This window comes from Scylla paramamosain, chromosome 36 (assembly GCF_035594125.1).
Source record: "Scylla paramamosain isolate STU-SP2022 chromosome 36, ASM3559412v1, whole genome shotgun sequence".
NCBI lineage: Eukaryota > Metazoa > Arthropoda > Malacostraca > Decapoda > Portunidae > Scylla > Scylla paramamosain.
Window position 1 is genome coordinate 16,244,408 of NC_087186.1, and position 24,628 is coordinate 16,269,035.

General features: G+C 42.1%; 2 protein-coding genes across 3 annotated transcripts in view; one reads left to right on the top strand and one right to left on the bottom strand.

The window, feature by feature from the left end:
* Positions 1–7,879, top strand: part of LOC135091137 (dymeclin-like) — an 8,932-nt gene extending 1,053 nt beyond the window's left edge. For both annotated transcript variants that reach the window (XM_063988596.1, XM_063988595.1), the window contains exons 2-12: positions 1–209; positions 550–696; positions 1,075–1,202; positions 1,296–1,479; positions 1,862–1,989; positions 2,293–2,481; positions 2,787–3,094; positions 3,207–3,320; positions 3,845–4,039; positions 4,248–4,496; positions 4,840–7,879. The exon at positions 1–209 is cut by the window's left edge. In XM_063988596.1, coding sequence (XP_063844666.1) covers positions 70–209; positions 550–696; positions 1,075–1,202; positions 1,296–1,479; positions 1,862–1,989; positions 2,293–2,481; positions 2,787–3,094; positions 3,207–3,320; positions 3,845–4,039; positions 4,248–4,496; positions 4,840–5,040 — 1,983 coding nt within the window. In that variant the 5' untranslated portion in view covers positions 1–69 and the 3' untranslated portion in view covers positions 5,041–7,879. The remainder of the gene's footprint in view (positions 210–549; positions 697–1,074; positions 1,203–1,295; positions 1,480–1,861; positions 1,990–2,292; positions 2,482–2,786; positions 3,095–3,206; positions 3,321–3,844; positions 4,040–4,247; positions 4,497–4,839) is intronic.
* Positions 7,880–8,003: 124 nt separating this feature from the next.
* LOC135091138 (uncharacterized) lies at positions 8,004–21,991 on the bottom strand. The gene is made up of 7 exons (XM_063988597.1): positions 21,862–21,991; positions 16,784–16,835; positions 14,121–14,179; positions 13,755–13,911; positions 12,719–12,896; positions 11,786–11,942; positions 8,004–10,582 (listed from the first exon to the last, which is right to left on the bottom strand). The coding sequence occupies exons 1-7, from the start codon at positions 21,932–21,934 to the stop codon at positions 10,422–10,424; spliced, it is 837 nt and encodes a 278-aa protein (XP_063844667.1). The 5' UTR covers positions 21,935–21,991; the 3' UTR covers positions 8,004–10,421.
* Between the last annotated feature and the right edge of the window lie 2,637 nt (positions 21,992–24,628).

The following is a 24,628-nucleotide window of genomic DNA, read 5'->3' on the forward strand; positions in this document are numbered from 1 at the left end:
GACACTCTGACCTGGCCAAGAGCTGAGACAAGAGAGTGCCGAGCAGCACCGCACAGTCACGCAGGCAGGATGGGGGCCGGCAGCAGCAGCATCAGTCAGCTTGCCTCCAATGAGTACTTGAAGCGATTTGTGAGTGAAGAGGTTCTCACTCCGAATGACCCCTTCTGGAACCAGCTCCTCTCCTTCACCTTCTCCATACCCAACACCAGGTTAGTTGGCAGGAATTATTTAGTGGTTCTCTAATATATTCATAGAAGAACCAATAAATGAGGGAGACTGGCCTAGGGCAACAAAAAAGGTATTAAAAAGGTTGTAATTCCCAAAGTGTGTAATTGAAAGGGTCACTGATCATGTCTTTTCTAACAAATGTACTAGTAAATGTAATAAAAAGTGAGATTAGTGTTAATGGAAAGGAATTCAAGACATTTCTTTTATATATTCATTGTGGTTAATAATTGTGAATTTTGTGGTAAGAAGAAGCAACAAACAAGAAATAACCACAAGTGGAGCATGGAGCATCACTACCATCCACCTGACTCTCCCTTGCAGCTCGGACCACCGCCTGCTGGAGGAGTCTATAATGCCGCTGTACGTGGAGCTGGTGCAGAACCACGGCAAGAGTGGCAACGTGGCATCCCTCATCCATGTCTTTCTGTCCCGTGCTACAGAGCTCAAGGCATCTGCGCAGTGTGAGAAGTGAGGCACAGATTGTACTAGTCACCACAGTCCACAGAGCAAGTTGGCATAGAGTTCAAAGGATGTATATTGGAATAATTTTAACCATAGCAAGCCCAGATAGTAGTTTTTATTTATTTAATTTGTTTTTTTTATTTATATATTTAATTTATTTATTTAATTAATTTATTTTTATTGATTTATTTTTTCATGGTTATATTAGAGGTAACTGATTCATTCTTAAACTCACACTGAATCACTGAACAGCACTAACTTGCATGCATATTAGCTGGTTAGGATGGAAATGCCATAATGTGCTTTCATGATCCCACACTCAATTACTCACATGATGGACTCACATGCACAGTGGAGGTTCTGATGCAGGGTTCTGTCTCCCAGCACTGTGTTCACCTGGCAGGCTCACAACGCACTGTTCATTGTGCGGTGTGTGTGCAAGCTGCTCATCCAACACCTGTCTGAAGAGGAGGTGATTGAGGTCCTGCAGACGTCCCCGCCAAATGAGGAAGGTGCGGCTCAGGTCTTTTAGTGGTGCTGCCTTATCTGTTGTTTGCATTAATGCTCAGACTGATAGTAAAATGTCCTTACTGTCGCCATAACAGGAATCTCGGAAGACAACCAGAACCTAGTGGAGGACCTGGTGACAAGCCTGGTGGAGGTGGTGGTGGACGTGCCTCTGGTGGGCCTGACATATGCACTACACCAGGAGGCCACCATCACACTCCTCGTCCTCACCTCCGCCCTGGTCTTCACCTCAGGGGATGACTGTTACCTCTCTGTATTGAAGTAAGAGATGAGGGAACGTTTTTGGGGAAAGGAAGGAGAGAAACTTTTGTCATCTTAATATAAGATGAGGGACTATTTTATGAGAAAGCAAGAAGAGAGAGGTTTTCTGAGGTTGAAGTAAGAAAAGAGAGGACATTTTGTGAGAAGTAAGAAAAGAAGGAACTTAAAGGAACATTAAGAGGCTGGATTGGGAAGAAAAGGAACATTTTTTGAGGTCAGAGTAAGAGAAAAAGGAATATTCTGTGAGGTGGTGATGTGACAAAGGTTCATTCATTCTTATCTCATCCTGTCCTTTTCTCTGTGTAAGCCCAACAGAATGCTAAACCAAAATCATCACCATCACTTTGTTTCCCCGTGTGTCATTCCTCCCACTGCTCAACAGAATGCTAATGACGGGCCGGGCTTCCATACACGCCTGTCTGTTTGTCAAGACCCTTGTGCGGCGCTTCATGGCACAGGACAAGCCACCAGCCAAGAGTGAGAGAGGCTCCATCATCCTCGGCCTGGCTTGTGCGTATCCAGGCTATGTGGAGTTGTTGTTGTTGTGGATTCAGCATCTTGGGAGTCATTGTTCTTGTACATCAACTTCAGAATTTTAGGAGTTATATCTGTCATGCATTTACTCAAGAAGTTGCTTATTCTTGTGAGAAGTATCATGTTTCAACCTGATACCTCATAACTTGATCAAAATAAACACATATCATACTGAATATTGCAAATATTTCATCAAGAACACAAATAGCTTTTATCTATAAGTTGCAAAGCACACTTAGGGCAGAGAATCACACCTTTGCAACCTGTGCCAACTTTCAGCTGGTCTGTGGAATGTTCTAACACTGGGTCTGGCAAGCAGCGGGGAGGAGGGGCAGGGGAGAGGTCCTGAGTCCCCACTGGCTTCTCTCAGTGTACTCCTACTGCTGGTGCTGACCAACCACTACACCGCCGACCGCACCACCAGGAACCCCTACAGACAGGCTCTCCTCCATGCACAAAACTTCCATGGTGAGCTTGTGTTCCCTCATGTTAATTGCAGTGTTCAGTTGTCTCTCTTTGACTCAAGATTTTGCCAAAAGTGTAATAGGTTGTAGTCTAGGTATTCTCATATCTTAGGCTATAGTTATAATTGTTATGAAAACCACCTACATCTAAACCATTCTCATGTATAACTGTATAACCTAAAAAATTCACATCTTATCTTCTAATACAGGATAGATGAGACTCTAACCTCTTTATAACCATATGACCAAAAAGTCTTCTTCATGCACATCTTCAGATAAGATCGTAACCTCACTGCCTCACCCTGACAGACCCAGCCGAGAGCACGCCAACCCAAGCAGTGGCAACCTTCAAGCTGGAGTTTGCCACACTGTACAAGTCCCTCTTCACACACCTGCAGGATGACCAGACCACCCTCCTCCTCTACCTGCTGCTGCATAAAAATGACGACTTTCGAACTTACGTCCTTGCTCGCACTGATGTAGAGAGTCTGGTGCTTCCCATCCTGCACACACTCTACCATGCCCCAGACAGCACTTCCCACCATATCTACATGTCTCTCATCATCTTGCTCATCCTCTCTGAAGATGACTCCTTCAACAAAACCATCCATGATATTGTGAGTGGCTCCTTTACACCTTCATAAAAGCACAGCATCTCCCCACAAGATACTTATGACTACATACACCTAAATATAATGACTAAGTCTGTGTCACCCTCCTTCCTTCCAGCCACTCAAGAACATCACGTGGTACACAGAGCGCTTCATCAGTGACATCTCCCTGGGCGGGCTCCTCATCCTGGTGGTGATACGAACCATAACCTACAACATGACCAAAATGAGGGTCAGTAGTAATGTTGATGCCTCGTCAGTCCATCTGCATATCAGGCTCAGACAAGGCACAACACACACACACACACACACACACACACACACACACACACACACACACACACACACACACACACATCATTCACACTCTTAGCCCTGTTGGCCCTTGGTGGATGTCTTGTACTTCATTATTTAAAGCCTATTTGCTCTGAAAATTGTCTGTTAAATGTTGTGTGTAAGTGATAGAAATAATATGCAGGCTATCTTGTCACACAGAGCTAAGTTGTGTTGCAGTATTTTCTGTCATATGACTTGAACTGTTTCAAAAGACACCTCAAAACTAAATTGGCTTACTCTCTCAGTTCTCCCATCTCTTTTGTGGTGTGGCATTATAGAATTGTAATTTTTTTACTCTTTGTGCTCATGGCCTGTCAAAGTTGTCAGATCAATGAGCTTTTGAGACAATGGTAAGTTTTTGTATCCTCTGTTTCTGAGGTGAGGTGGCTTCCAACACCCACACGTCTCTGGTTCCCTCAGGACAAATACCTGCACACCAACTGTCTGGCAGCGCTGGCCAACATGTCCAGTCAGTTCCGGTCGCTGCACCCATACGTGTGCCAGCGACTCGTGAGCCTCTTTGAGACACTCAGCAAGAGGTACAGTCGCCTCTGTGAGTCACTGAGGGCAGCTGAGGATCTCCTAGATGAATCTGAGAGTGAAATGCCTGATGCAGTGAGTTGTCATTTCGTTCTGTTCTTTCCTTTGGCTCAAGATATGCTGAGGGTTTGATAGGCACTGTCTAACAAGGCAGAGAAGGAACACAGATATTCATTCTCCCAAACATGAGATAGGCACTGGTAGCTTCATGAAGGCAGAGAAGGAGCACAGGTTCCCAAGCAGCTGTTAAGGTAAAAGAAAGTAATTGTGAGCCTCTTAACAGCTTGGGGACGTTGGTGTGCTGGAGGAAGTGCTGCGCATGGTCCTGGAGATCCTCAACTCTGTGCTGACACACCAACTGGCCCACAACCACAACCTGGTGTACACGCTGCTATACAAGCAACACCTCTTCCACCCATTCTCCACACACCCAAACTTCCAGGACGTGACGCAGAACATTGAAATGGTCCTCTCGTACCTCATGGGTCGCCTGGAGACCACCAAGAGGGACCCAGGGGTGCAGGATGTGCAGGTGAGGCTGGAAGGGCCATTTCTTCAGTATTAGCAGTCAAGAGTCAAGCTGAAGCACAAGCACAAAATTCTATTACTGTTCCAGGAATCAGTTTTTTATCATATTTATTACTAAGAGATTCCCTTCTACAGGTAACCTTACCAAGTTGTCATACCTCATTGTGGGAATAGAAATGTTGAGAAGAGGCCTTCAAGTCACCTTTGATAATGCAATGGAAATACATTGGTATTAGTATTCTTCCAGCTCAAGCACAGAGTTTGTAGCAAGGCCATTCATATAACTAAGGGATCGTTTAAAAGCAAAACTATTTCTTCCTCGCCTGAACCTCACACTTGTTCCACAGGAGGTGATCCAGCAAGGAGTGCTTCATTTGCCCAAAGATCGGCTAAAAAAGTTCCCAGAGCTGAAGTTTAAGTATGTCGAGGAAAACGAACCAGAAGACTTCTTCATTCCCTACGTGTGGACTCTCGTGTACCAGAAATCTGGTCTGTACTGGAACCCAAAATGCATATGTATGTTTGATCCTTCCCAGCCCGACGGCTAAGGCTGGTGGCCCCGCCCGGCCCCGCCCGGCGGCCCGTAGATAGATTATTGATTTTGTTATACTTTGAAAGTTTATTGTTTGCCACTTGGGGTGGGGAAGGGCATTACACAGAACAGTGGTATCAGTAGATAGCAAGCTAATTTTATAAAAGTTTTGTATGGAGGCACTGGTATTTGAGTGAAGCTGTTGATCACGAGACATTTTTCATATACTTAGTGGCAGTTTGAGAGAGGCTTAGTACTGTAAGCATTATCTGAAATTGGGCAACAAGCAGCAGCAGCATGATTCACAGTTCAAGATCATGTACAGTAGTCTCCCCTTCCACACACCCTGCCAAGCACCTCCACTCCTGTACCAAAGAAATTTGATCCCCATGTGCAGTAACTCTTGGGTTCAGGGTTCTACTAGCAGTGTGGGTTCTAAATCTTGGTTCCTCTGCTTGGTTTACTTGGTTTAGTGCCAGAAGTGGAGATGGGGGATAGGCTGTGCACAAGAGGAGGTCACTGAATCTTCTAAGTAGATACAAGACATAAATGGGGTGCTATGTAATTTCTCTTCTGTAGTCAGTCTGTCTTGGTAGGTTTCTGAAGCAGATTTTATAGTGGCTTATGTGCCTCGATGCTCATCTAAGGGCAGGGGGATCTTCCACCCCACTCTGCTCTGTGGATTCAAATGACAAAATTTTATACAGGTAATGGTTTTGTTAGATCTGCATGAAATATTGACTTCAGGAGCTTGTGATGTGGTGTATACTTACATGAACTCCACACAAACTCTTTACTTATCAGCAGTTCATCCTGCCATTCATCTCTGGCTGCTTGTCACCACGGTATGCTTGATTTGGGATGTCTTCTGAGGGCACTTCTTGTCAAAAAGGATGAACATAACATAGAAAGAGGGAGTGTGCTTAGGACCTGATAGATCAGGCATAGCAGCTGGTATTGTTATGAAGTTAGTCCTAAAATGTGGCAGTCCTCATCTCTAGAGCAGTTTTATGTTTGAGAATTGTTTTTCACTAACTCTTGACCTCACCCAAAGGTACTTGCATTTCTCGCTTAGTTTTGAAGTATTACTGGGGAGATTGTTGGGTGAAGCAGGTCCTAAAGGGATCTTTTGTGGTGTTTGTTCATTCCCAATGCTGCCATCCAGATGGAATAAACTCTTGGTAATTGGTGTGTGTGTGAATGTGTGGCGAGTAACATTCGGTGCCAATCAGACTAAGTTGCATTAAAATTCAATGTAGTGTTATTGATCATTTCTTGGGTGATTGAGGGTCCTGCATTACCAGTCAAAAACCTCCATTATTTAGGCTACTGTTCTTATCTCAGGGCTTTCCATGTAATTGATGCTTCCAGATATGATAGATTAATTTACTCCAAGTTTTCTCTGATATTTAAACTTCTTGTGTCTTCCAAAAAAATACAAATCAGTAATGGGCCAGATATCAAGGGTTTATTACCATTTTAATGTTAAAATATCACTGGTGTCACTAGGTTGTCCTGGAGGCAGCAGTGAAGCAGGAAGCAGTGTGGGAGTGGGAGTGATGCACAGGTTTCATCACAGCTGCTCTATTACCCAACCTTGATAGAGTCTACAGTTAGCTCAGATATTTCCAAGAATGTGCCAGAAGAATTATGGGATCCTTTGTAATGAGAAAATGTAATACAATTTTTAAGCTGTTTACATTCTCTCCTTCCCAAGACAACTACTCCACAACTACAGAAATATACTTCATATTGGGTGTGGGTGGAGTCTGAATGTTGAGAAGAGATTAGAATAGTACATACATTTCCTCATTGCTATAGGAATAAAAGATGCCTGAGCATTATATTAGTTACATCAATACTGGAGCACTGAAGGATTTGCAAGTACCAGGTAATTTGCACCAATGTGACTTTGATCTAATGTGGGCACACCAGACTACACGTGTGACATTGTGAGAAGCTTCAGGTGTGGCTGACTGCCACACAGCCACAGATCAGTGACTGCAGAACAAGGGGGACTAATTGCCTTCAATATTGTAATCCAGTTTTCACCATTGTCTCATATTGCACTTTTCTGCTCCCAGTAAGTCCATCTCCTGTGATGAAGTGGTAAAGTATAGCTGCAATTTTTTTGTTGTTTGAGATTTTAGAGTTTTGTTTTGAGATCATCGGTGAGTGGTCAAAGGATGAACCTGCTGTACATAGATCTGATAATTGTTTTAACACTTATCTAATTATAAAAAAGAACTAACAACCACTTTGAGTTACACTTCCTTCATCCTTTCCCTCATTTGTAACACACCAGACCTCCACATTGTCTCTGGCAAATTTGAAGTGAGCATTGAAACAGTCTAGTGGCATACGCAGGTGATCATCCTTTCATGACCAACCACAGACACACATGACCTGTAATGTAAATATTTATTACTCCAAAGAGAATAATTTAAATGCTGAACCAAAAGATGTCCACCACAGCAGCAGGAGTATGAGGATAAGTCATTGGGACAGTAAAGAAAAATGGACCTTGTAAGAACAAATGGACTGCACAGTTTAAGGTTTCTACTACCCTGGGTGCACATTGTAAACCACTACTTTATTTCATCCATCCATCCATCTCTACTCTAATTCCTGTGTTGAGATCAGATTTGGCACATGTTCCCAGTGGTATCAAAAAATGGCTATTTATTTGAGTGTGTTTCTTATCCGTGTTCTTCTTACCAGAAATGCTGTTGATGCAATTTTTGAAGCAGAATATGAATGATTGTCATGAATGTGTAAATACTGAAAATGTAAACCTGTAGTATTTATATTCTTATGTAATCATTTCTGATATCAAAGTATTTTTAAGAACTTAAGTTGCATTGTATTACATTTACCTTTGTGATCTTAGTGATAAGTTATCCACACCTATTGTCTCCTTACTATATATTTTTATACCTGCAAGAACACACTGTCTGTTTAGGAGAATGACACACTTCATGAACTACATTTTAAATTGATTTTTTAACTATAGAAACATAAAATTAAACAGTTAAGTAATTCAGCATCATACATCATATATGATCATATAAAAATTATGAAATATTAATTTATTACTCTGACTATAAACTATAAAAGTGGCTTAAAAATATATCTAACTGAAAGAATCTCAAACGAGAAAAATGCAAATTTGGAATGCAGTGCCTTACTGATGAAACGATAAGACTGAACAACCTGGAAATAATCCTTAAGTGTAACTTTCTTGGCCACAACATGTGCTACACCATGTCTGTCATGACTGGACACCTCAGTCACACCAGGCAAGGAACCAGTCAAGTGAAAGTCCAGACCAGTGATGACCTTCACCACAGACCAACATTATTACCACCCACTCCCCAACACTTCTGGCCACTCTCAGATTGGTTTATCCCCTTACAGGTCCACACATTATAATACGACAAATTTCTCAAACATTATCCATGTTTACTTCTGTTTACTTCAGTTTAACTTGTGTGACAAAGAGAAACATGTTCCTGGGAGTGGGTATTGCTAATAATGTTGCTCCTTGTTGGTTGTCCTGCTGGTTAGGTTAACATTCTGAGTAGTGATCTATTATAACTTATTTGCAGAGGTAATATTGACCTTATTATGCAGACCTTTCAGAAGACGGAAGTGCAAGAAGCAAGCCGAACATTTGAAGAGACTGGTCACTGAAAGGCATCAGCTGAAGTCACTGCCAACGTGTGCAACAACCAGTAATAAATGATCTCTGTGTCTCAACTACATTTTGGCAAGAGCTTTTACTCGTATGCATTTATTGCTCTCCAGTAGATTATTTTTCTCAGAGACGTAATGACGAGATGAACATCCGTTGTACTGCATCCTGAAGAAACTAAACCAGTAACATGATGGGAATGAAAAACAGCTTTGTTGTACATATGGACAGAATCTGCACTACTTACAGTCTTCAGGATGATCTATGTACTGTACTGCCTTCTTGCTGAGCTCATCCTACCAAGGATGTCTCACAAGGATATCTCCTCACCATCTATAAAGCTATCCTACCCTTGAAGACCACCGTACCACCATTACCAACAAAAATAATGACGTCCTACTCAACGGCAATGGTTCTTATAAAACTTTAAAAGTAGTAAACACTAAAAATAGTCGTTTCTAACAAATCTCCTAAAATTGGAGTGTGAAAGCCACATGCTGCCCAAGCTTGGGTCATTAACAATATTAGAAAGCTCAAAACTCAACTACAACTCATCCTCTACTCCACAACAGTTAGCAACCCTTTTAGCACTCAATAATTATGCACCATCACAGACTGCACAAAGCAACTCTTTAACTACAAGTACCAATAACTAGGTTAGTAGCAAGTATACTACAATAAACAACCTATCAAATACAAATAGCCTTAATTAAGAAATAGTCACCCTGTCTTCATAATGATTCTTGTAACTTTGGTTTTTTTGTAACTGGGATCAAGTATCCACACAACCAAGATAAATGCCGTGGTCTTCCCAGCCAGTGTTGGTGAAGCTTCTCTAGGTATTTTCAGTCTTGCTTGGTTTTCTCTTATGTCTTAACTCTACTCTTGAGATCAAACACTTAAAAAGGTTATCTGAATGGATTCAAGTTATATCTTCAATGGACAGGTATATAGTATTAGCTTGACAGAACCAAATCAACACGTGAGGACCAGTTTTTTTTATATCAAGGATGGGTTGATGAACAAACATTAAAACGGCAAAACTCATTCACTGGGAAGGACCAAACACAACACCCATAGCACCATTAATAGTTTCTTCAATAAACTGTTTGGGAAATGGGGGAAGGTAAGGGGCAACAACGCCATTTTACTGAGGCCCCTCACCATTACCACAGAGCACATTACATTACTTTACATTGGGCCATGTATCATTAAGTTTTGAGTCTCAATATGTTTACTGTACCATACGCTTGAGCTAACAACATCACTAAGAATATTACACTGGCAAACAACTGCCATGCTTGCATAAAACAACAAAGCAGCCTTTGGACGTATACCACTTTGCAGAAAAAACACAATAAATAAAATAAAAACAACTATCTGCATAATGGAAAGTAATATGCCAACTTTACATAAGGTTCTACGCACACAAAATGTATTAAAATCAACACTTCCAAGCCTCCGGGTCTTCTGGGCCCAGAGACTTGTGTGGGCTGCAACAAAGTATCTCCTTAGCATCCTGTTAGTATGTACTCCCACTCCCATCTCCCAACAAGCTCCATTTAGGTAATTCTGAATCATGAATGTGGTCAGTGTGATGGCTAAAGATGTGCTGAACAAATGCTCCTTAAGGACATATCAATAGGTGAGGCTCTACGTGCCTACGTGCGGAGGCCTACACTGAAGGAGGTGGCCCAGACCCTCTACATTACTTGCAGGATCTGGCTTGCCTCAAACACCGTGCCAGGCGGCAGGATGACCGGTGAGGACACGTGGCCAGCCTCTACACACACCAAGTTGGGAAATTCCTCCTCCCCAAAGTCAGGGATTTCCTTCGCCTTTTCCACCCACGGGTTCCACACAACTGAAAAGACACACAAACAATTACCATCTGACACACTGGCCACCAAACATTTTGCACAAACACTTTCCCCTTGTGCCAAGCAAATTTGGATTTCTTTCTTTCTTTTTCTTTTTTTTTTTTTTGCTGAAATAGTGTGTAGAAGGATTATAAAACACATAATTGATACATTTTGCTATTCATCTCTTATCATTTCTATGATTTTTAGGCACTGAAAGTTTTCAATATTTGGCGTGTCACACCCCATAAACTTAAGAACAACATGGGAGTTGCCAAGCAAACTTCAGAGTTTCCTAGAAAATGGTTACAGGGCACTAAGGAGGCTGAGGGCAAGGCTTGCAGGAGACCTGAGGGCAAAGAGGTTTGATACAAATTGTGTGGAGTTGTGTGAGTCTGCCAGTTGAGCTATGTATCTGCAAAGCCAGAGATTTTGTGTTTTGATGCACAAAAATATCTTATCATAAACATGCCTAAGCTGATGTTTTCAATAAACAAAACGCCATAAAAATAAGAAATATGAAGTAGAAAATACATGTATACAACAACTTCTGACACTTTATTCACCCATGAGACAATTTACAAGTCACTAAAATACATGTTTTCTGTTACTTCTCCTAATTATTCCTTATATGATGAAACACTGATGGTATTGAGGCTTTGTTCACTTAATATACACACTATTTACTACACACTTCACACGTCTTAGATGTTCTTTGTGTGGCGGGACATCCCCCCTTTACTGCGGTCAGGCAAGGAACAGGACCCATACCCTCGGCACGCCTGCTGGCTTGGTGGGCAGTGATGGTCAGTGAAGGGCAATGGTAAAGGTGTGAAAAGTGTCCTGATAAAGTATGATAAGCCTAACTCAATATAGCCACAGCCATTTCTTAAATCACTGTTGTAAATAATTATGTAGTGCTGGCGTCCCTTCCCCCTGGCACACTCAGGGTCAAGTGAATGCACAAAATTTAAACTTTTGGCTGTAAATTCTAAGAAGGAATGCCATTCATACACTCTTACATTAAAATGATGTATGGTAAGAAATTACAAACCTTGTTATGATGCACTGAATACAAATATTTTTCATCATATTTATGCACAAACTTTTAGCTTTTGACAGTAAAATATAGAAAGGAATGGTTGTCATGCACTCTTACACTACATTCACTTTCATGAGCTCAACAAACACACACACACACAACTCACCAGTGTCCACAAGGTTATACTTCTGCATCCTCATCTTGCGTCCACTGACTACATTGGTGATGATGTGCTCGAGGGGAGTGTTCTGGTAGATGCGATCAGTCCACTCATTAATGGTGACCACATCCCTGTGCTCCTGGTACATGGCCCCCTCCCGAGTCTGCCATAAAAAATAAATAAATAAATAAATAAATAAGAAGTGAAATAAAAAAATAAAATAAAATAAAAGACAAAAGGTTACAGGAAGAGAGGCCATCAACTCAATCTGATTACTTAAAACAGTATGATGCATTAAGGTAAGACATAAATAGAAAAAAATAAAGAGGTTACATGAAGAGAACCAGTCAATTTAGTCATACAATTACGTAAAACTAAGCTGTAAACATAATATAGTGTGATACATTAGGGAAACAAAAAAAAAAGATGAGAGGTTGCATGATGGGACACAGTCAACTTAACCACACTACTAATGCAAGAATAAGCCATAAGACATAAAATGGTGTGATACAGATGCATTCAAGGCTTCATACCAACACTCCACCAATAACAAGTCCCCCAAGAAATCATGACATATAAAACCAAGTCCCCCTACTGTTTTTTCCCCGAGATAAGCATTTATTCTTTTCCCTTGCAGTCATTTTCCATCCCCTAGCATGTCAGAATCACCTATGAAAAGAGTACACAATAACTAACATGGTAAAAAATATATATGGAAAGCTACTGCCATGTGAGCTCAATATAAAACAACCTGTCACATCTTCTTGGATAGAGAGAGACTCTATTCCCGTTCAACTAATCAACATAGGCAAAAGGCAGACTCTTACCACACACCATGTCAAATCCCCTTATCAATGTAGGTACAAAAATATGATCCCACTCGTAGTCCAGTGTGTCAAATCAGCTTGGGCAAAGAGAAGAGAGCAGGTCCCCATTCACCTTATCAATGTAGGTACAGCCTCTCATGCCGGTGATCTGGCAGCGCCGCACATCGGGAACCTTGAAGTAGGTGTGCAGCAGGAAGGTGAAGGACAGGGTCTCTGCACCAGGGTTGTACACCGAGATGTTAAAGTGGAGTTCCTTCTCTCGCAGGATGAGGCGGTACGTTAGGCTAAACCTGCAGGCCAGTAAAGGTAAGTGAGTGTGTGTGTGTGTGTGTGTGTGTGTGATATGATTCAAATGACTCTCCAATAGCTATACAATCTCACTACACTGAAGATTTAATACATAACCCAAAGAAACACCATAACCAAAACAATGCACTAAAATCAAGAAACATCCAAAAATTAACACAACAGACAACAAGATTAGAGTATCAAATTGTGTTCCCTGCATCACCTGAGCCATTGACCCAACTGCAAACAGATGAACGAAACAATGACTGGTGTTCCCTGCATCACCTGAGCCATTGACCTCACTGCAGACAGATTAAGGAAACAATGACTGGTGTTCCCTGCATCACCTGAGCCACTGACCCCTACACAGATTAAGGAAACAATGACTGGTGTTCCCTGCATCACATGAGCCATTAACCCCACTGCAGACAGATTAAGGAAACAATGACTAGTGCTCTCTGCATCACATGAGCCATTGACCCCACCGCAGACAGATTAAGGAAACAATGACGTGTTCCCTGCATCACCTGAACTGTTGACCCCACCACAGACAGACTAAGGAAACAATGACTGCATCACCTGAACTACTGACCCCACTGCAAACAGATTAATGAAACAATGAATGGTGTTCCCTGCATCACTTGAACCATTGATCCCATCATGGACAGATTAAGAAAATAGTGACTGGTGTTCCCTGCATAACCTGAGCCACTGACCCCATCACAGACAGATTAAGAAAACAGTGATTAGTGTTCCCTGCATCACCTGACCCATAGACCCCACCACAGACAGATTAGGGAAACAATGACTGGTGTTCCCTGCTGAGCTCTTGACCTTCCTCACATCCACAGCACACTCACGGGTAGTTCCACATAGAGCGGGTGAATTCGTTGTCCAGCAGTTGGAACATTGCCTCCACATCTCCGGTGGGTAAGCGCTCTGGTGGCTTCTTCAGCTCCCAGCGGCAGATGCGAGCAAAGCCATGTTGCGGGCCCGTGCTCCAGGCACCAAATTGGGCTGTTGAGAGAACCAACAGAGAAGAATAAAATGAAGTGAGAAATACAGAACTCTGATCATTGTATATTAATGTCATTCTGCACTCCAATAACATGAAAGTTTCAGTCATTTTTACAGGTGTTAATTATCCAAGTCTCTCTCTCTCTCTCTCTCTCTCTCTCTCTCTCTCTCTCTCTCTCTCTCTCTCTCTCTCTCTCCTCTTAACTTACGAAAAACAATAGGAATTCCTCCTCGAATGGCTCGCTTCCCATCAAATATTGCCTGCTTGCTGAAAAAAAAAAGAAAAAAATTACACATGAACATCTTTACATAACACTGGACAAGTGATACAACTTCAGTAAGATCAGTGAACATAACTACTGTGTGTGTGTGTGTGTGTGTGTGTGTGTGTGTGTGTGTGTGTGTGTGTGTGTGTGTGTGTGTGTGTGTGTGTGTGTGTGTGTGTCCTTCACATTCTCCACACATTAAGGTCAGATGGCACAGCATACCTTTAGTGCACAGCATTTTTACTGCAGTGATAAAATAAATCAACACTCTTATTAGCCCACTACATTCTAGCTTTATTATAACTCCTCACTATAAAAAAAAATATATATATATATATATATATATATATATATATATATATATATATATATATATATATATATATATATATATATATATATATATATATATATATATATATATATATATATATATATATATATATAATATATATATATATATATATATATATATATATATATATATATATATATATACATATACATACATACATACATACATTTTAAATTGAATACACTACATACATTCCTACAAATAACCTTGCCTTTGAGAAGGAAGATAAAAAGTTACCAAAACCAGGCATTTCCTTCACTCAAGCACGAGATTCTCAGACAACGACTCAGCCTTTCATCATCCTTCAAGGGTTCCCTCAGGCAACACACACACACACACACACACACACACACACACACACACACACACACACACACACACACACACACACACCAAACCCAGACACTAAATAACCAAATTTTTGAGTGCCCAAGACAATCCTGAAGCAAAAACTCATTAGTTGTGGGAGAAGACATACACATACCCACACACACACACAGACCCAGACACTAAATAACCAAATTACTGAGTACCCAAGCCAATCCAGGAGGGAAGAGTCTTTAGTTGTGGGAGTGAACACCAAGATGTGCTCACTTTCTTCCTGCCTCACAGCAAAAACCCAGCAGAGTCTCGGCACCACTGACAACACTCGCCGAGGTTCACCGCCTCAGAATGCAACCAGACCACTTTTTCTTGGTCATTTTTGTGGCCCATTTCAGGCGGAACACGAGAGCATTCACAGCATTCGTTATGGCGTCCCGGAGTTGGAGTAGCAGACTGGAAAGTTGGGAGTTAGTGATGCGTGAGGCCAGGAATACATGGTTAAGCTCCACGACTCATCCTCACCACCACCACCACCACAACTCCACTCCCAGCCAGCCACAGCCACACCTCTCCACCAGCCTTCCACTACCACACCACACCACAGTTTGGCTCCACAACTCATCTTTGCCACCACATCTCCACCCCCTGCCAGCCCCAGCCACAGCCACACCTCTCCACACACACAGCCACATCAAGGCTGCACCTCATCCTCACCACATCCCTCACAGCCACATTACATACTCACCACAATTCCATCTTTACCACATCACCTTACTCTTAATCTCTCAGTATCCTGCTTGGGAATAACAATTAAGGAAGAGTCAATCTAGCTTGTCTCATCAATCCAAGATACAAAAGTTACACCCTCACACAAAAGCATCATTTTTTCTTTTTTTTTTTTTACCCCCTCCCAAGCATCATAATTTCCAGCACAGCAGTCTGCTCCATGAACAGACTCTCAAAATGTTTCATCCTCTCCCTCCTAGCCTGCCCCTGCCTAAATCTACCACCAATGAGCAAACTTTCATAATGTTTCAACCGTACCCCATTTCAGCCGGCAAGCTAGCCAGCTTTCCCTTGCAGAATCACTCACCAGAACACACAACAGACACAACCATTCAATTCAATTTCTGACAAGTGGAACTGCCTCTGGGTGGTGATTTGTGAGGGCCTTACATTACAGCAATTATCCTGTAACCTTTAAGCAGGCAGAGCCATTCAGACAGATGTGCAGCCTAACTCACAGACAGCATCGTGTACCCAAGCATTCTGTACACATCCCCCTTTTTCCCCTGCCTCCCCTACTCTGTAATTTGGAGCATCCCCTGCCTCCGCCCTCCCTGATGACCGCCCACAAAAACTCCTTCCTGTTCAACGAGGACTCATGAAAAGGCTAAATTGGCGAACTTGTATCAGCTGGAAGGATCACGCCACGTTTTCTTCTGCCCGGTGGTTGTCATCTTTTTCTGGTGATGAGCAGCAGCAGCAGCAGAAGCAGCAGCACCTCCTTTCACAGCTCACCTTTTTAGCACCTTAATTAACAGCTGAAGAAAGGCTATTCATTTACTCCCACAAAACCCAAAGTGATGATAAAGCATAACATAAAATCACACGGTATACAAAATACTGAGCCTGCAAAACCTGAGAGCACCAGTGGCACTAAAACTTGAGGTAAGTAAGACCCTGACCCTTTAATTTTTTAAGTAACTTGCTGAAAAACCAGGCAATTATCAAGCCATTATACCAGGCAGCTCCCATAAAAGTTAGTGGGGCATGTACTGCATGATATACACACACACACACACACACACACACACACACACACACACACACACACACACACACACACACACACACACACACACACACACACACACACACACACACACACACTATTCCTCCTCCTCCTCCTCATACAGGGACCCACCTCACAAAAAGCTGCTCCTGGTTGTTCACTCGCCATGACACCACTGTCGCCCCTGTGGGAACGTACAGAAATTATACCAGAGCTCATTACCTCCAGCCACACCTAAAAAAAACAACAATTACCTGTCCTCTTCCATTAGTAATTAACAATAGGTACAGCTGGAATACTTTTTGTTAGCCTGTAATTATAGGATGTGGGTAATAAAAAGTAACTGTCGCACTCCCACTCATGCACCAGCGCACAGGACACAGTTTGATATCTCTGCCTGTGCTCCTGAGGATTTCAGCATCCTACTTCACTTACATGTAACATTTTCAACCAGAGCACAGGTCAGTTTAATATCTAAGTCTGTGTTCCTAAGCATTTCAGCATCATACCTCACTAACATTTATCTTCTAAGTGAGTTTTTCATGATTCTAGGGACAGCTTAAAAAGGTTCTGCATCAATAGGAAAATACACCTAATCATCTCTAAAGCCTTTGAAAATAGTGTTGAGAGAATAAAGCATTTAAAAATATGACTACTAGACTCACAATGATTTATCATGATAACCAGTATAACATTTATTTGCAAATATGAAATCAAATAAAACATAGTTACAAAAAATCATGGCAGCAGAAAAGGAAACACTGCCAGCCAGATGCCTGCCATACTCAGCCACTCCTGTCTTAAGTTCATGAAGTTACTGGAGAGAGAGAGAGAGAGAGAGAGAGAGAGAGAGAGAGAGAGAGAGAGAGAGAGAGAGAGAGAGAGAGAGAGAGAGAGAGAGAGAGAGAGAGAGAGAGAGAGAGAGAGAGAGAGAGAGAGAGAGAGAGAGAGAGAGAGAGAGAGAGAGAGAGAGAGAGAGAGAGAGAGAGAGAGAGAGAGAGAGAGAGAGAGAGAGAGAGAGAGAGAGAGAGAGAGAGAGAGAGAGAGAGAGAGAGAGAGAGAGAGAGAGAGAGAGAGAGAGAGAGAGAGAGAGAGAGAGAGAGAGGCAAAAACAGCCCATAAAAAGTACCATATAACCATTACCCACTATTCATGCAAGTCATTTCATCCTCATACATTTAGCTAACACATCCAAGAACCCAAGAGAGAGTAACCCAGCTTAAGCCCTGCCCTGCTCCTCCCCTGCCCCTGCCCAGTGCTGCCCTCTTGCTTCCACCCTGGCACTTGAGGGAAGCACAAGTCACCATACCAGCCCCACCCCTTCAAAAAGCCTCTCCACTCAGAGAGAATAAGTGACAAAAGCCCTCAAGCTAAGTAAGGCCTCCCTGCTCTGTGGTGAGCTGTGTAAAGGGTGTGAGGGGTGAGAAAGGGTGCAGGCAGCATCAGCAGCCACCTCACACTCCCACTCTAGCTGCTGGGAGGCCCTGAATCAATAGCAGACGAGGAACTGGAGGAGTAAAAAACAGGGGAGAACTGCAGCAGGAGCCAGACAGGGAGCAAAAACTGTGTCACCATCTCCTCTCTCAGCTTCAAACTCGCCTCCGCAGGAGAGATGAGAATCCTCCATCTTCACCACCTCCTGAGCAGTGGTTCCTCAACACGTTATGAAGGGTGAGGTGGAGTGTCTGCCAAGTTGGTGAGGATAAAGTGTGAGTGTACCACTGACTATCAAAGCAGGAGACTTGACATAGTGTAATACTACTTCCTGGAAGTGTTACTCAATGTGTTGCATCACAACAGCACATCTGAGGCTTTAATCAATGTAATGGTGTTTGAGGATGTGTTAATAGTTGTCAGACCAGCAACACCCTGCTAATGCTCTCATATTCAGCAGCTTTAATGGAGTTACAATGCCACTACTACAATATGAGGGCCCTGAACTTACTACAATAACAGGAGAGCACATTACTCAACCCATGTTTCACCTTCAGCAGCCCCAGTGTCATAATGAGTGCCCCTGGACGTGCCTCTCAAACACCCAAGAAAGGAACATAGATTACCACCTTAATGTCAAGCCTCTCTGTGGATGGTGCAATGGCCAGCACCACAATGAGGTTGAATTCAGACATGGGGACAAAGGCACACAAAAAGGATGGCAAAAATGGGGTATCACTTAACCCAAGTATGGCCTTAAGTGGCATTTCTCAGACATCTGGAGGTAAATTAAATGCAATAGAGGAGCAATTTAGCAGAAAAACCTCTTGCCCAACAACAGAGAAATCCAAAAACAAGTCAACCTTCAGAGAGAGAGAGAGAGAGAGAGAGAGAGAGAGAGAGAGAGAGAGAGAGAGAGAGAGAGAGAGAGAGAGAGAGAGAGAGAGAGAGAGAGAGAGAGAGAGAGAGAGAGAGAGAGAGAGAGAGAGAGAGAGAGAGAGAGAGAGAGAGAGAGAGAGAGAGAGAGCAGCAGTTCCACAATGTACTGGGTAGACCTTCAGAAGGCAAGAAGGGCAAGTGCGAAGATAATTATATCACGTAATGAATGAAAAATATGTGTCCTTGAATTGAGACTTCTTGCCGGCCCCTGGAAGCAGCCCAGGGCACTGCATAAAAACACACTTCTTTACGTGCTGTGGCCAAAATGCTGAATCTTCCCTTGGTCCACACAAGCTCCCACCAAACAGCCATTATAGCTTTTTGCCCTGTGACCTTGTGATTTTTATCAAAGCCAATGTGAATTTGATGGAAGTCACACACGCAGATTGGCCAGCACAGCGATGCAGCCCTAACTGATGCCCAAGGGGTAGAAAATACGTAGTTATCAATTACATTCTAAAACGTGTGGTAATCATCTGAAAGGCAGCAGTGCGTGGTCCGCCAGTCCCAAGGTGCACAGTCCTCACGTCAATATAAGTTGTAGAAGTGTCATATACATTATTCAGTTTCTATTCCCAGCAAGACATGATTAAGAGTACATGGAAATGATTGAGTAATGTGAATATAAAAGGAAGTGACGTGCTGCACAATTAAAGACTCTCTCTCTCTCTCTCTCTCTCTCTCTCTCTCTCTCTCTCTCTCTCTCTCTCTCTCTCAATATGGTGACTCTACAAAAATTATTGATATATAAAAATCCATGGTAATTTTTTCAATAAGTTTCTGATGAATATTTAGCTGCTAAGAGTAAAAGTCAGACCAAAAAACTGTTTCCCTAATACAGACATACCTATTCTTCATGACCGGTGCTTCTGTAGCACACACACACAAAAAATTAAATTAAAAATAATAAAAAGACCAATCTTCCTTTATTATAAGTTTGAAATATTTGCTCTTCTTATACAAACTGGATTCATAATTTGTTTTTTTTTATCAGCCCCTAAACATTCCAGTGAACAGTGAGAGTGGGAAGATAATGAGATGAGCAATATAATTCGTGGTGAATGCATTAGGACATTAATTGGTGTGGGCAACTCAACCTACCACTTGTAAGGGCAAGGTGTGTGAGGAACCTACTCAGGGGAAGCTATATGCAGCATGCCAGACAGCTCCAGGCAGACTCAGGCAGCAACCATCCTACACTCCACACTCAAATTTGATGCCCCTTCTCTCTCTCTCTCTCTCTCTCTCTCTCTCTCTCTCTCTCTCTCTCTCTCTCATCTATTCCCACCTTAAAGCCATGTTACCTGTTCTCCCTCAAGGGGCTACCTTCTACCTAATTGTGTGTCCCTCTCTCTCTCTCTCTCTCTCTCTCTCTCTCTCTCTCATATATTCCCCATAAAAAGCCATGTTACCTCCTCCCTGTTCTTCTTTAAGGGGCTTATTTCTCCATATGTCCTTCTCTTAACCTTCCCATTCAGTACAAGAGGCAAATTTTTAGGTGACAACTCAGAAAAAGTTATGCAAGATCTTAAAAAAATTAATTAAATATAATAAACTGGTTGGCTTTACAAGCTTTTTAAGACCTGAACATTGAATATACATACAAAGTATTATCTCAGCATCTATAAAAGTATCTCAATAAGGTAAAAGATGCAGTAAAAAAAAAAAAATAAAAGAGTATCTTCAGATCTGAGAAATTTCTGGTTCATCTTGCAACATATGATTTTACAACAAAATATTATTCCCCGAGCATATCAACTGAACATATCTAAAAGTAACCTCAGCACTAATAAAAAGTATATCTGTGAGATAAAACATGCAGTGAACTTGAGATCTTTATCTATGTGGCATTCCTGATCACCTTACAACTTGATGTTACTTGGTGCATAATAGTATTCCCTCAGCATCAACTAAACACATATAAGAATAACTTTACCACCAATAAAAAAAGAAAGAAAAATTGCATATATATATATATATATATATATATATATATATATATATATATATATATATATATATATATATATATATATATATATATATATATATATATATATATATATATATATATATATATATATATATATATATATTAAAGGTAAAGCATGTAGCATATTCAACATCTTCGGCCAAGAGGGACTCCTGATCCACCACACATATTATTTAAGCATCAGCAACAACACAAATTAAATCTCCCTTAAACTCCATTTCCGGAGGGATGCTGTGGGCGTGAATGAGACTAAATGGCGTCAGTATAGAAGCTGTGCAGGGCAGGGAATCAAGAGTCCTACCAGGGTCCCACAAGGACACCCCACAACCTACGACTCCTGCAGAAGTTTTCCCGAGGCGCCACACCCACGCACACGTCAATACCGGAATTCAGGACTAAAATTGGCCATAAGGAAAGCTCCCAGGCCCAAGAAGGCATGCCGAGGTAGCCACGCAACGCCCAGCCCTCCCCACCAAGGGAAAAAAATACCCCTTCCCCGGTCTTCAATCCTTCGTTATTTGGTTATTTTGACATGTTGAAAGGAGATACAGCCCTCTCCGAAGTCCTCTCAGCCTGCCTCGTTGGACTGAAACACCAGGGCAGAGGTCAGATTTTGCATTTTCCTCAATTTCCTTTGTTTCGTCAAGCCGGGGCGTTCAAAGCTCGACAAAAAACTCGCCACACCACCAGACCAAAATCACGCGCGGGCGGCTCAGGTTCCCTCTCTCCCTCCTCCTGTCACTTGCACCCACAGGCACACACACGCCCCCTCGGCGCCACCCACACCCAGGGCGGCACCTCATATACTCCCTTTGACATGCACGAACTCAATGGACAGACTCACCGTGCAGGTTAACCGTACATGTGGTGTTGTTGCCGCGGTCCAGCACCACCACACTCGTCGCTGGCGCCGCCATCTCGCCTACTGAGCGCTGGCCGTCTGCTTCGCCCCTTTTCCCGCCTCTGTCCGCGATTCCGTCACGTAAATTTCTCTATTTTTCCCTCCTTTTTCACCCCTTTCACGTACACGTCAGGCTAGTTGGGTTACATGCAGAATCTTCGTTTTAATCTAGTTGGCTGAGACGTAGAATAGCTTTGATAATTTGGGTTCTGGGCGAATCGCAAGGGTTTTTTGCAGCAGGGGCGGGGCGGGGCTGGGAGAGGCTGGGCGGGGCGGGGCGTGCTGGGAGGGGAGGGGGTTCAATGTACTGCCTTCACACTCAAGGGTTAAACTTGGCACTCTTTGTCACCTGCATTACGGGAGGTGCTCTATATAGCTAAGGGTATAAAATAGGTGTTGATGTGGGGACATGCTAAGCTGGAAGGGGATCAGAGTGTGAAATGCTTTCTTTTTTATCAGCATTTTTTGTGTATGAATAAAACCAGTCTCTCTCTCTCTCTCTCTCTCTCTCTCTCTCTCTCTCTCTCTCTCTCTCTCTCTCTCTCTCTCTCTCTCTCTCTCAGGTGGAGACCAAATGAGATGGACACTTGTGAACGGAATCTAATATTTACGTAAGATTATTATGGCACATACGTAAAAAAACATACATACATACATACATACATACGTACATACATACATACACACTTATATATACAACTATAATGGACTCCTATTTCTGATTATTATTTCTTTTTTTTATTTCACAAGTTCGTCATATTACAAAGTTTAACGAGATATATTTTTACAACTATTTTTCTCTCTCTCTCTCTCTCTCTCTCTCTCTCTCTCTCTCTCTCTCTCTCTCTCTCTCTCTCTCTCTCTCTCTCTCTCTCTTTCTGTGGCACGTATCGATAATAGATTTTAACACTACGGCAAATCCATCCTTTTTAAGTTCCTTGTCTTGCCTTCGTGGAACTGGAATATCTAATCAAAGGTTTAGGTTTGGTTCTTTCTTGATACACACGAATCATTTTCTTTACCTCTTTCTTTCTTTACGTTAACACTGCAGGTCCTTCTTTTATTCAATTTGCACAAAGTCTGCGTATTCTTCAGATTTCTTTACCAGAGAGAGAGAGAGAGAGAGAGAGAGAGAGAGAGAGAGAGAGAGAGAGAGAGAGAGCAAGGAATGCACCCCCCGTTCAATATGAAGGAACGATTTGTGTTGAATAATTAAACACCACCACGAGGAGAAACTTCATGCTAAATCAGACGCTACACCAGTACTGTTCATATTCCGCATCTCCACTACTTTCACTAGGCTCTATATAGTTGAATTGACACTTGGTTTTCAAGGATTTTTTTTTATGCAGTTTTAGTGACACCAACAGGATTTTTATTTATTTATTTATTTTATCAACAGGAGAAACACTCTTGAAAATCCGGCTAGTCGTTTCTGTGGTGAGAGAGCAAAGCGTTTCAGAATACAAGACTAACTCCCTTGCCCAAACAGCAACAGTACCCAATAATAATAATTGTCTTGACCAAACAGCATCACCCTTCACCCTTCTGTCACTCAAGAATCATTGGGTGACAGGGAGCAGCAGCCTGCCTTGGTCATGAGTGGAGGTCATCAGGTCAGACAGATCGTTGGGTGCCATCAGGGTGCAGTCTTTTTGTTGCGAAGCGCGGATAAGAGATAAATGAAGTCTATCAAATGCCATACACAGAGATAGGTGCCTTTGATATTCTTAGTCTCCTTTGACTGACCTCCATGTTTTCAGAACCATAGGAATTGTTAGGTTATGTAAGCTACACTAAAAAAAGAATAAATAAATAAATAAATAATAAAATTTTATGAAAGATAACTTAGGTAATTATTTATTTATTTATTTATTTATTTTTTTTTTTTTTTTGGTGTATGGACTTGTTAATATATTTTTTTCTGCCTGTATGGACTGATATGGTGCTATCAGTTATATATGGTTGGGTAAGGGCTGCAGATACGGCAAAGGAGGTTATTATTAGAAAAAAAGAAATTGATATGCACCTAGAATCTAATGTTGATGAGTGTGAGAGAGGGAGAGACAGAGAAAGGGAATTCCTAGTAGTAGTAGTAGTAGTAGTAGTAGCAGGAGGAGGAGGAGGAGGATGAGGAGGACGAAATCAAGAATTTAGCCAAGAGAGAGAGAGAGAGAGAGAGAGAGAGAGAGAGAGAGAGAGAGGATGCGTGAAGACTTTCGTGGGTTTTTTCTAACTGCTGCTGCTGCTGTGGTGGTGGTGGTGGTGGTGGTTGACGTGGTGGTGGAGCGGCCAAGCGTGACAACCCTGTCTTAAAAGTTTCGTACACACACACACACACACACACACACACACACACACTTTTTTTCTCTCCTTTCTTCATGGACTTCGCTCTTCTCCGTCCGCAGTCGACTGTTTCTACCATTAAATGACTATCTACCATTACTATTATCATTCTTACTCTTACTCTTACTATCGATCATCTGTTGAGGCAATTAACGTGGGTACCTGGCGTGAACATAAATTATAGTATACCTGCCATTACTGGAGAGAGAGAGAGAGAGAGAGAGAGAGAGAGAGAGAGAGAGAGAGAGAGAGAGAGAGAGAGAGAGAGAGAAACTAATGAGCTAAGCAACATTTTTTCTTAATCAATATTTAAAAACGAGTAAGAAAAACATTAAATACGAAATAATAAAGAAAAATAATGGTA